General features: G+C 33.5%; 2 protein-coding genes across 4 annotated transcripts in view; one reads left to right on the top strand and one right to left on the bottom strand.

The window, feature by feature from the left end:
* Positions 1-1,046, bottom strand: part of mnb (minibrain) — a 127,648-nt gene extending 126,602 nt beyond the window's left edge. Inside the window, exon 1 of one of the 3 annotated variants that reach the window (XR_016324635.1) lies at positions 14-1,046. Coding sequence is in view for 2 of the 3 variants with exons in the window: in XM_089735000.1 (XP_089591126.1) it covers positions 14-77 (64 nt within the window). In the remaining variant the exon portion in view is untranslated. The remainder of the gene's footprint in view (positions 1-13) is intronic. The other 2 variants (XM_089735000.1, XM_089735002.1) reach the window with 2 other exon arrangements.
* Positions 1,047-2,834: 1,788 nt separating this feature from the next.
* Positions 2,835-12,076, top strand: sbr (nuclear RNA export factor small bristles). The gene is made up of 10 exons (XM_028178818.2): positions 2,835-3,263; positions 3,479-4,072; positions 4,387-4,577; positions 5,008-5,117; positions 6,573-6,609; positions 6,733-6,980; positions 7,767-7,935; positions 8,591-8,755; positions 9,319-9,488; positions 9,613-12,076. The coding sequence occupies exons 1-10, from the start codon at positions 3,206-3,208 to the stop codon at positions 9,710-9,712; spliced, it is 1,842 nt and encodes a 613-aa protein (XP_028034619.2). The 5' UTR covers positions 2,835-3,205; the 3' UTR covers positions 9,713-12,076.
* Positions 12,077-12,403: the final 327 nt, after the last annotated feature.

Below are 12,403 nucleotides of genomic sequence, written 5' to 3' on the forward strand. Positions count from 1 at the left end.
GATTGTTACTTACATTTGTTTTTGGCATTTTCATCCATGAGCATGTTGAAGTGGTGATGGCGGTTCCACGCTGCCATTTTGCCTTCGTGAGGAGCCCCGAGAAGCACCAGGGCCGCCCCGGCGGGCCCAACTCCGTCTAGGGGCTCCAGTGTCCTCAGCACACTATAACTTTGTCACACACTCATAACCTAAGGAACATATCTAACACACACTCGCGTTTAGAACGCCGTCGCCCTGGACGGCGATGTCATCGGCGCCCTCGCGCGGCGCACATGCCTTGCACTTCCGCTCTACGCACTTATGCACACGCGGGTAAACAAGCGCGATGAAAACGGCGCCCGTCGGTGATTCACCTCTGACGGCCGTCGCGTGCTCTGCACTGCAGGCGAACTGTGCCGGCGCCCGCGAGTCGCAGCCGACTGACACCCAAACACTCGTCCCTTGTCACGTGTGCGCCGTGTGCGCTGCACCGACAAAACACTCACTACCACAAATTATACTCACAATATGATTAGAAACCGCTGTCAACTATTCCGAAACAATTAATTACTGAAGAGCGAAACGCACGGGAAACGACATAACGCGCGACGCGGTTCCCCACTCCTAGACTCGAACGAGACTGGTACAATACGAGCCACGAATTACGAATTGAAATAGGGAACAAAATAATAACAAATATGCATGGGCTGTTCGATATAATAGGTGCACGTGGGTTGTGTCATTCCCAAAAAATCAGCAACATTTGGAAAAATACAATATAAGCTTAAACGTTTCAGACACTGCGACGAAATTTCTCAGAATAAAGTCAGTTGCGAGGCATCAAGCAAATACAAAATTTAATGTAATACGAACTACACAGTTGCACACTCCCGTAACGATATAGATTCATTAAATAGTTTCATTTTATAAGTATTAGCACTATCAACCAAACTATATTTGTAAACAAAACATATCCCGTAATACATACAGAAAACAAATTTTAAACAGTGAACGCGATCGCGTTGATCAAGCGCGACAAATAGGACAAAACATGGCAGACTTGAAAAGCACTTCTGTTGTCTGTGGTCAATTTCTTTTTAAAAGCGACTTTATACGTTTCGTTTCTTTTATCGAATAGACTTAAAACCATTATTTGCGGTATTTAGGTTTTTAGTAAAATGTTTCATTTTCTTTTCGAAGATTATGATTTTTTAAGCATGTTCAATAAAATAAACACAAAAAGATTTAATCATCAAACATAATTTTTTCCAAAAAAATGCCATAGACAAAATAATGCTACCAATTAATAAATATTGCCGAGATCCTCCTAATTTTTTTCTAATGGAAATATGTTTTTAATCTTTAACCAAATAATCCTCCCTCCTCCTCCCTTTTTTTTATTGCCCTTGTAGGCAGACGAGCATACGGCCCACCTGATGGTGAGTGGTTACCGTCGCCCATGGATTTTACCAATGCCAGGAGCAGAGCCAAGCCGCTGCCTACTGCTTAATACTCTCCACAACTTCTGAGTGAACTGAAAAATTCACTAGTCTTCTAATCTTGCAATGTGATAGCACTCTTGCAATAAATTTAAATAATAATTTTTATTATAATTCATGTTTGGTATAGGTCTACCAGGATCTGATGGCAAAAAGGGAACAAATCAATGATCAAGGATAATTTTTGAAAATCTTACTGTGGCGAATGTGGGGTTCGAAATTTAGATGAAAACTCCAATTACTCTTCATGAATTTATAAATTAATTATAGGCTATCAGAACTTAAAAATGGTTCCAAATACTGCACATCCATAAAAAAGTCTTCATCAGAAGAGGAAGACAAGGAAGGCGCAGTATTTTTGCCACCTTTCCTCTTTTTACCCTGCGTACTAGATACATCTCTGTTAGATCTGCCTTCAGCAACAATTCGTCTTATGGTAATATTTATTTATTTATTTATGTGCGTTCCCCTGACGAGTCATTGTCAGGGACATTTTTTATGCTTATTTGCTTTTTTGACAAATTTTATTTTTCACCATTTGTAATGTTAGGTTCGTATTTCGTTCTTTTATAATTTTCGTTTCTCTGCTTATTATTATAACCTGGAAAAACCAAAATCCGGTCGTCCAAGATTTTCGAGAACAGTCGAAAACGTAGACAGTGTTGCCCAGTCTATTCGGGACGATCCGAACCTTTCAATTAGGAAGCGTGCGGTGGCCTTAAACGTGCACAGATCGTCGTGATGCCCTATTTTGCATAAAGATTTAAAACTGCACCCGTACAAATTCAGTTGGTGCAAGAATTAAAGCTTCAGGATACTGGTCAGAGGTCAATTTTTTCCTGGCAAATTGATCTCCAGGAGAGGTGACATAAGTTGGCCTTCACGCAGTCCCGATTTGACATCTATGGACTTTTTCCTGTGGGGTTATATCAAATCCAAAGTTTACACCAACAAACCGACTTCCACACACAATTAAAAGAAAATATCCATCACGAAAGCGCAGCCAACACGGAGAACACCTACCGAGCCGTCATAGGCAATTTTAGTGCTTGATTAAACGAATGCCCTGAACGCAACGGTTTACATTTCGACGATGTCATTTTTAAAAAATAAATTCCCAAACAGTGTATTTTAATATGTAATAAACATTTTTTCAATAAACTCCTTACTTTTTTTTAAATTATATTTTTAAATATGACATTTTTTTTGAGACCCTTCCTTCGTTTTTTTTATTATTCATAAACTATTTTCAATAATTAAAACAGCGAAATATAAAAATCTTTTACTTGACGCTGGCTAATGCACAAACCGTACGGAGCCAAAAATAAAGACGAAGTGTAATCCATAGATTATACAGGTGTATAATCTACAAATGTCGCCATCCATTTTGTTTCACAATTCACATTGAAACAGAACAGGTTTAAGATTCACAAGAGAGACGCTATTTAGTTTTTGGTGATTAAATTTGGAAATATTTGGATTGCTAATAACGTCCAAATATATAATTTAACTAACCATACTTAAAATTTATGGAGTGTAGGGCAATTTTACACTATCAAAGCTGTTTAACTCTTTTGTAATTGCGTTGTTAATTAAAAAAGCTATTATTCAATTATCATTGGCTTTATCTCAGTTAACTATTCTACACGCATGTGAGAAAATAAGGAAACCTTAAAGAACTACTTTCACGGTATTTGTATACTGGTGATTAAAGCTTCTTCGACACGATGCCAAAACGTGGCGGTGGAAGGAATAGAAATTGGAAGGCTGATACTGACCATTTTGGTAAGTGGAACACTTTTATTTATATTCTGTTGTGATTTTGTAGTTCCTACAGTGAATTATCAAAAAATAATGTATTCCATTGTTGTTAGCACTACTTATGTTTAATACATAAAGGCAAAATCATGCATCATAAAGTTCATGATACCAATGAATAATATATGAGTTTTTAAAGTTATTGACTATTAATACTTGATTTACAAATGATATACTTTCAGAACACGATGACCGTGTCAATAGTGTGCCGAGACATGTCAGTTTTAAACCTGGAGCTAAAGGAAAAAATAAATTTCGAACTTGGAAAAATCCTTTAGCCCTCCTTGATGATGATATTGACATGGGTAGTTCTGCTCTTCAAGGACCGGTCCGGAAAAGTTCTTTCAGGGGACGTGGGAGAATGTACTCTCCAGCTCCGCAAGGAAGCCACGGACACACTAAAAAGAAATTTATTCCTGGTGTTCTGCCTTGGTACCAAATAATCATTCCATATGGAGCAAAACATGAAAAAGATGTTATCCTCCGAGCCTTGTTGGGTTTTCTTTCACCCGACATATTCATTCCACATTACTATAAAGTCAATGGTAATGCTGCGGTATTCTATGTTGATGATGTTAAAACAGCTGAAAAACTTTATAATGCTGATAGAAAGATCACTATGTCAGATGGTTTTAAGTTAATTGTTATTGTGAGGAATGCTGTTCCAAACATGGCCATTGATGCTGCCATGAAAGAGAAGATGAAATTGACAATGGCGAAGAGGTATAATGCTACAACTAAGGCATTAGATTTAACAAAATTCCATGCTGATCCAGGTGATTGTCCAATTATATTGTTATTGCTTTACATATTCATTATTTACAATACATTCATTGCAATGTCTAAAATTCAACTATAGCTTAGTAATACATATTATAATTTCTTTTTCATTCAATTAGAGATATAATAAGCTAGACTTTTGGGAATAATTTCTTATGGGCCCACATAAGCTATAATCTATTTAAGAGTGCATACTGGTTTGCCCTTTTATAATGCAGCAATGTAACAACAATATTTATAACTAGTTATTTTATAGAATGTAAAGACAATAGTTTTACTGGGTGAATATTGAAATAATACTATTTTTCAGATCTAGAAGATATATTTTGTGCACTGTTCCGTCCAATGATAATGTTGGCTGCTATAGATATAATAGCAGAGAATATTCCAGACATAGAAGCTTTGAACCTAAATGATAATAAGCTTCATGGTTTGCAGCATCTCAAGGTTTTGTCTTCAAAACTGAAGAATTTGAAAATATTGTATATGGGCGATAATAGGGTAAGACAAATACATTTAAGACAAATTAGACCAGTGTAAAATTTCAAATGACTGATTCATATTCATATCATCATCTTCAGTGCACATTCCTATCTAGGCATAGTTTGAATAGCCCCACAAGCTAACAGCAATTATGTAGGATATAAAATCCCTATCTACATTTGACAATTACATTTATGTGTTTTTTTTTTTCTTTATTATATACCCCAACTAACAATCTTTGCAATTAATTTGTTTTCACATCTATGATTGTTAAGGTAGACATTTTTCTCAATTTTGTGTAGTGTAACTATTTTTCTACTAACTCATCATTTGCATTACATTAGTAAAATATAAAATAAATGTAGTAAAAGAAAGACATCTTTAAAAATATATGAATGCTATTAAAAAACCAATAATGTACATTAATTATCATTTAAACCTTTTTCAGATTCCATTCCTTGGATCACTGGACCCAATCAGATCATTACCGCTAGTTGAGCTATACCTCAAAGGAAACCCACTGGTGAACAGGTTTCATGATCACGAAATCTACATAAGGTAACACTAATGTTGTAGACAGTATCTTTGGGGGTCACACCCTAAGATATTTTGAATATCCTATAACACAGTTTACCATTAGCGTTAAGCCATGGAAACTTGACAGCTATATAAAATCAAACTGTGGCAGTACTGTTGTTGAATTTTGCATGTTTAAGTAGATGAAATGAGTAAAGATGTTTTTTATCTTAAGTAAAATTTGTGATAACATATATTATATTCCTATACTGTTTATAACAAAATCAGTAAAATATCCCTTAATAAAATATACTTATAATTGACTAATCTTTTTAAAAGACATACAATTTTACATAGCAAAAAATTGTCAGGATCAATAATTCCATAAAATTCTTGGGAAATGTCCCAACAGACAATGAGCCTTCTTATTTCCATATTCCTCTGACTTGCAGATTAAAATAATTGATACAAAATAGTAACATTTAAAAATATTTACCTAAGAATAGGTCACTCACAGCATTATATGTAAAAATGGCTCAACTGTTTAGTAATCTTGGAAGAGTTTTAATGCAGTATGAGACATAATATCAAATATGTGGAATAATTTAAAATCAGACTGTCATCCCCATTGTACATTGCTGTTTTGAAATTATACTAAAATTATTAGTACTTGGGCTTCACTAAGGAAATTGGGTATTCTATTGCTCATTATTGTTACTTTACTATTTTGATTTTATTTGAGGTTACCCTGCATCCTGTGTACTATGACTCCGTATAACCTTTTTGTCAAAATAATTCTCAATATTAGAGGCATAAATAACATCTGATATCCATCATTACTAACTTGAGCATCGCAAATAGATAGAAAGGTTTTTTTAAATAATTCATCTAAAAATGGTTGCAAAGAATCATTTTTGACAGAAATATATTATTATATTAATATGTATATATTTTTTAAATAGTATATATTATTACCTCTTTACCTCCAATATTGAGGTTTAAATTTGAATTATATAATTTTAAGCAATAATTCAAATAAAAATAGTTATCTATTTAGTTTTTATTAAATAATGCACACAAACACAACATTGAAGCACATTTGTTTACAATACTTTATAAAAGTAAAAGTATGTAAACAGTGTTTAAATAATACTTGCTACAAAAACTGTTTACTACTATTTAGAGTTTATCTGTGTGACATCACAACCTTTTGTGAAATATAATTATGCTTCAATATTTTCATTAAATAAAAATCAAAGAGTAAAAAAAACTAATCAATGATTTTTCCCTAATTATACATTTGATATTTTTTAACAAGTTTTTTACTTAATGTTATGGTGTCTCACAATAGAAATTTCAATATCTAAATAATTATTGTTAACAAATCTGCTTTTCATGTAATCTCAATAAATGAAAAACATTTTGTGTGTTTCTTAACGATTATGAGTTTCAGAGTTCAAATTTGAAACATGTTTCCATAATGTTTGTTCTCTCCAGTGATGTCCGGAAGAAGTTTCCCAAGCTGACAAGATTGGTAAGTGTTATTTTTTATTTTCAGACTTGTGTTTATGCCTTACTATTTGTTGCAGTTTATATAATCTCATCACGCCTATTTATTCAACATTGTAAATAAATATAAAATAAATAAATAAATTAGGATGGTGCGGATCTTCCACCGGCTATTGGATTCGACGTGGCTGAAGATATGGGGCTTCCCCCTCGGCAACAATCGTTCCTGGTAGACCCGGCGGGTCAGGATCTTGTCAGGGAATTTCTCACTCAATACTATGCGATATACGACTCGGAATCCCGGCAACCACTTCTAGAGGCGTACCATGAAAATGCTACAATGTCGATGGCTGCAAATTATTTAACGAATGACAGCAGGAATTCTACGACAACTAGGTGTGTAATTTTTATTTAGATTCATAAATTTTAATTCTGTTTGGAATTTAGAATGTTATGTGTATGGGTTTTAGTAACCGCCTACCGTGTAGGTCGTAAAGTCGTCATCTATTATAAATCTATATTTTAATACGTGGAGCAAAAACTTTGTATTCCTTTTTACGAAAGTTGTGCGGACGGAGGAGTGTGAAATTTTTTCCAAAACACACTTTTCCAAAACATTGCACACATGTATTTGACACACACACACACATATAATAAGATTCTTTTCTTATGGTCAAACTTTTGTTATTGGTTAAAGTCTGTAGTCAAATTGAGAATAGGTTATTATTGTCAATCTTTAATATTATTTGTCTATAGTGTATTCTTAGCGAAATCTGTGATTAAAGAAGTCTTTGACAATAGAACCATAATAATGATTAACTTATAATTTCAATTATAGTGAAATTTGGACCACTGCAGGACCACTGGTATATATAAAAACACCCAAGACTTAAAAGACTTAAATCGGCAATTAGTGAGTCAATAAATAATATCTAAATAAATGTGTGAAATTAGACTAACTTTTTGGGGACGATTGTCGAAGTCAAACTTGACATCCTCGGCTAACTCCATCAGAGGATGTCTTTAGACTGTATTAGTTACGATATTTGTCACGATTTCACAGGCACATCTCGTAACTACATTAAAACGGAGTCGAGCGCGATTTTCCATCAACAAACCAATATACACTGCTAATGCCTTAACTGCTTTTAAGTATTTGAGAAAAATATTTTTTAATTACAGGTTAAACTCTTACATATCGAACAGCCGTAATTTAACCCGAATAACAGAAAGGGAGTCGAGAAGGCGTTACCTACGTACCGGAAAGCTGCAAGTAGTCTCCTTCCTATCAGATCTGCCAAAAACAACACACGATTTAATGGGTTTTGCTGTTGACTTACTAGTCTTTACTGTAAGTTTTTACTGATTTATTTATACATGTTTATCTACATTTAGCCTGGGAGGCAGATGTGTGAATGACCTGTCTAGTGTCAGTCAGTAACTGTCCGCTACTGTACTGCTTTATAGTGATACCCAATCTTTCGAAATGTACCATTATTCTATATTCTTATTTCTAACTCTCCGAAGAATTCGTTTTTGAGTTCCTTATATTATGTTGAATAAATAAATTTGTAAGGTAGTTTTATTGAAATACTGCCTAATTTCAATATATTATGTGTTGTAACTTTAAATTCCATTACTTTAAATAAAAACAGAATGTATTATAGATGTTAGATAAGGGTACTTATACATTGAAAAAAAAAAGTGTGTTAAGAAAAACAAACATTAAATACATATAATATGCATAAAAAATGGTGTACGAAACACAGAAAATGACCTAATACTCCAAAAATTAATATTTACAGGATAATAACATAAAAGTACGTATATTAAATTTGTGGTGTCCTAGAATACCAACTAATCCAAAAAAAAAGTTTATATCTCAGTCTCAACCTTAAGCTTGCTTATTATAGATTTTCAGACTGAATAATTCAGTTTTCACGGTTTCAGTTGATTGAAATTTATCTTTTTAGTGACTAGCTAAATTGATTTTTTTTTGTCGACAGCCGGCCATGATCGTCCTTACAATGAACGGTGTGTTCAAAGAAACAAACACTCCCAATAACCCGATGCGTTCATTTCATCGGACGTTCGTGATAGTTCCAAATGCGAATGGTGGCTTCTCAATCATCAACGATATGTTATATATCACGAATACTACTAAAGAACAGGTTAGTGACCATTAACAAACGAATTATGAAAATTAAGTTTGAAACATCTGTGCCTAATTAAATTCTGATTGATTTAATTCTAATATAATTATTGCTTTAATGAATGTTGCGAGCATGCATGCAATAAAAAATACATTACGCACACTACCATGTGTTTAACAAACACACATATATGGTTTATTGTTAAAGCTTGTGGTCAAATTGGAAAGAGATTAATATTGTTTGTCTTTAATATTATTTTTATATAGTGTAGTCTTGGCGAAATCTGTGATTATAGAAGTAGTATGTAGTAGAAGTCTGACAATAGAACCATAATAATGTTCAAACTTATAATTTCAATTAAATATAGTCGAATTTCGACTACCTACTTTGGGTATATGTAGGTAGGTAGGTAGGTAGTAGTATACTATAATATGTATGGATGATGATGAAACATAATTTTCATTAATAAATATTAGAGGCTAGTTACCACAACTGTACGTCGGAGCTCCATCTTTGCTTTAGACTCTTATGATTAGCTAGATAGCCCATTATCTAATATTAATTAAACACTGCCCATACAGGAGGATAAGGCCTTTTCAACGGGTACTGTAGAACCGATACCACCTACTCCAGCGCCCACGCCTACTCCTACTCCCACACTCGCAGCTGGGACGCCAGATGATTCTCAGAAGATGCAGCTACTCAACATGCTTGGTCAACAGACGGGAATGAATGAGCATTGGAGTATCAAGTATGTAGAAAAAGTCTATTTCATGGTACAAAGTTGTAACTTTTTAATTTCAATAAGTCTTTATTCTTTAATTATTTTCACTAGTGTAAATTACTTGTTCACATTAGTTTTTTTGGTATTTTAGTTGTCTTCAGGAAACTGGCTGGGATTTGCAAAGAGCTATGTTCATCTTTAATCAACTACACTCAGAAGGCAAGATACCGCCTGAAGCCTTTGTAAAGTGAATGAATGTGAAAAACATTTGGAGCTTAAATTATAACTTTGTAAATAGTGAAAAGAGTGAAATAGTGAGATATTTTATAGAATTATCAGAAGATTATATGGAATTGAAATTTTTTTTGTTGGTGTTGGAATAAAAAATCTACACAACAAAGTGAATGGTCATAAAATGAGGAATGTATGTCTGAGTCGACAAAGGATATGCAGTTTATGTGAAGAGAATTACTTTAAGGAAGTACATGTTTGTGTACAAACTTTTTAGAAGAATAAGAAAATAATGGTTTACAGAAGAAAGTCAAGAATGCTTTTGAAAGACGGAAACAATACAAAAGCGAAGAGTTATCTATTACCAAAATAAGTTTTAAATAAGTTTTTTTCTGTAATAGTTGAAATTTATGCTGAAACAAATTACTGTAGAAATTATAGTACTAAATTATTTATCATCTGCAAAATGTTTGCCCCTCCATAGCATCCAATCTAAAATTTGTTTTATGGTGGTTTGGATTAGACAAGAATTACAACAATTTCTGAGCAGATATTGGTGTCTACGATTCATTAATTAGGTAATTATTATTTTTTATTTATCACAAAAGTATATACATATCATAGAAGTATATATACTTCTGTCAAATACAAAAATTAAAAACGAATGAACATGATCTCGATATCAGAACCATAAGATCGAAAATGTCGCTTCGCAAATAGCCAGATATCCTTACGCGAAGTAGGGTGGAACTTGTTTTATTTTCAATCGAATTCGATTTTATGGATCCGATTTCGTGATTACATTTTTATATTGTAAAGAGAATTTACGCGATCTTACTTTTTTGAATACACCATTGAAATATTTTTACATACATTGCTCCTATTGTACCACTATAAATGCATTATATGTAAAATCGTGTTAATTCTCATCGGTTACTTTATCTTTCATCTACATTGAGACAACTGTGTTTTCTTAATTGCTGTAATTAAATACTGCGCATTTTCCGCCTTAATTTATGCAGAATTGTATTCAAGCAAACCCTGCTAAGTGGCGTGTGCAATAGTTGACTTGTTAAATCTGAAAGCATAGTCCTCCATTGCGCAGTATTCTTTGAGCGCACACGTTATTGTTATTACCGTGCCTTGTTCTCTCTCTTGCCATTTAACTGCCCAAGTAATACGAGATCAGTGAGTTTGTATGATGCTTTCACGAATCGTAGCCATGAAAAAAGCCTTAAGGTTCATTAACGTCACGCTCGTAAACACAAACTGTATTTGAATAAAATGAAATTGTGAAATGAACCCTAAGTGTTTAGTAAAGAAATTAAATTTGCTCTCTTCGTATACGGGCCTAAATAAAAGAGGCAATGTAATGCAATTGTATGTTATAATGCTCTCATAAAGTGCAAAAATAATATACTAATCAAATTGGAGTTTTAACAAAATAGGACTTGTCTAAACATGTGTAAGTTTAGAACAGTAAACATTTTGTAGTATCCTGTATATTAATGTCATTCTAAAATACATTTGTATTCAATGAATATTAAAATAAAATTTAAAGAATATGTTGTTCTAAGAATGTTATTAAAGACGAAGTTTGTATAAGTTTTCAATTAAAATGCTTAAGTTTGGATTGAAAAAGAACATAGAGTGCCATCGATTGGCTGTTTGTAAGTTAACTCTGATATCTTTGATAGCATGAGAGACGGAACTGATGTACCATTTTTACCAGCTCTTAACTCGAGCTAAAAAAAACATCTAATCTTATGGCTTTGACTTCATAATTTGTAATAAATACGTTTAATATCACCCTGATACTTGTTGCTTATACTAATTAGATATTTTTAAGTTTGTTAGTGTTAGCTTTGGTTCCGATGTACATATTACGTAAATAGTTGTTCATCAGTGTATAAATTGTTGTGAATTTTAAATTTAATTCATTAAAAATAATGTGAAAAAAAGAAAAGAAAAAAGAACAGATATTCGAAACTCGAATCTTGTATATACATTTAAATTTAGATTTGGGGGGCTACAAATTATAATGGCGCTTCGTGGCGGTTAGCGACTTTTTTTGCACAAACCGGCAGGCTGTCGCGTCGATTACATTGCTTGTTTTTCTTGCAAAGCCAGCAAATAGTCCAGAGTGCGTGAAGCAGTGGACACGGTTCAATGCGATTACGACGGAACCCCTTAATAAATTATTTTGTGGGCTAGTCGTGTGGTCGAATGAATGTTATGTTTAGATCGAAGACGTTTGACGCTTGGTCGTGTTTTGTTTGCGAACGCGCTGCCTTCTCGTGCGCTGTGGGGGGAAAGCATAGGGCTACGATATAAGAATACGTTAAGAAATGCAGGGATTTATACGAATAAATCTATTAAAATTACCTGTTGTTTTATTTTAGCATTCGTTGTCTCTTTTTCTCCTTGCTCCAGACATTAAATTCGTAACTAGTCGCTTTAAATAGCGACATTATTACACATTAGTTAGATTTTTTTTTTAGTATAATTATTATTTTCTTTTATAATTTTTTACTGGTGGTAGGACTTCTTGTGAGTCCGTGCGGGTAGGTACCACCGCCCTGCCTATTTCTGCCGTGAAGCAGTAATGCATTTCGGCTTGAAGGGTGGGGCAGCCGTTGTAACTATACTTGAGACCTTAGAACTTATATCTCAAGCTGGGTGTCGCATTTACGTTGCAGATGTCTATGGTC

The sequence above is a fragment of the Bombyx mandarina genome, chromosome 18, assembly GCF_030267445.1.
Source record: "Bombyx mandarina strain Sakado chromosome 18, ASM3026744v2".
Classification (NCBI taxonomy): domain Eukaryota; kingdom Metazoa; phylum Arthropoda; class Insecta; order Lepidoptera; family Bombycidae; genus Bombyx; species Bombyx mandarina.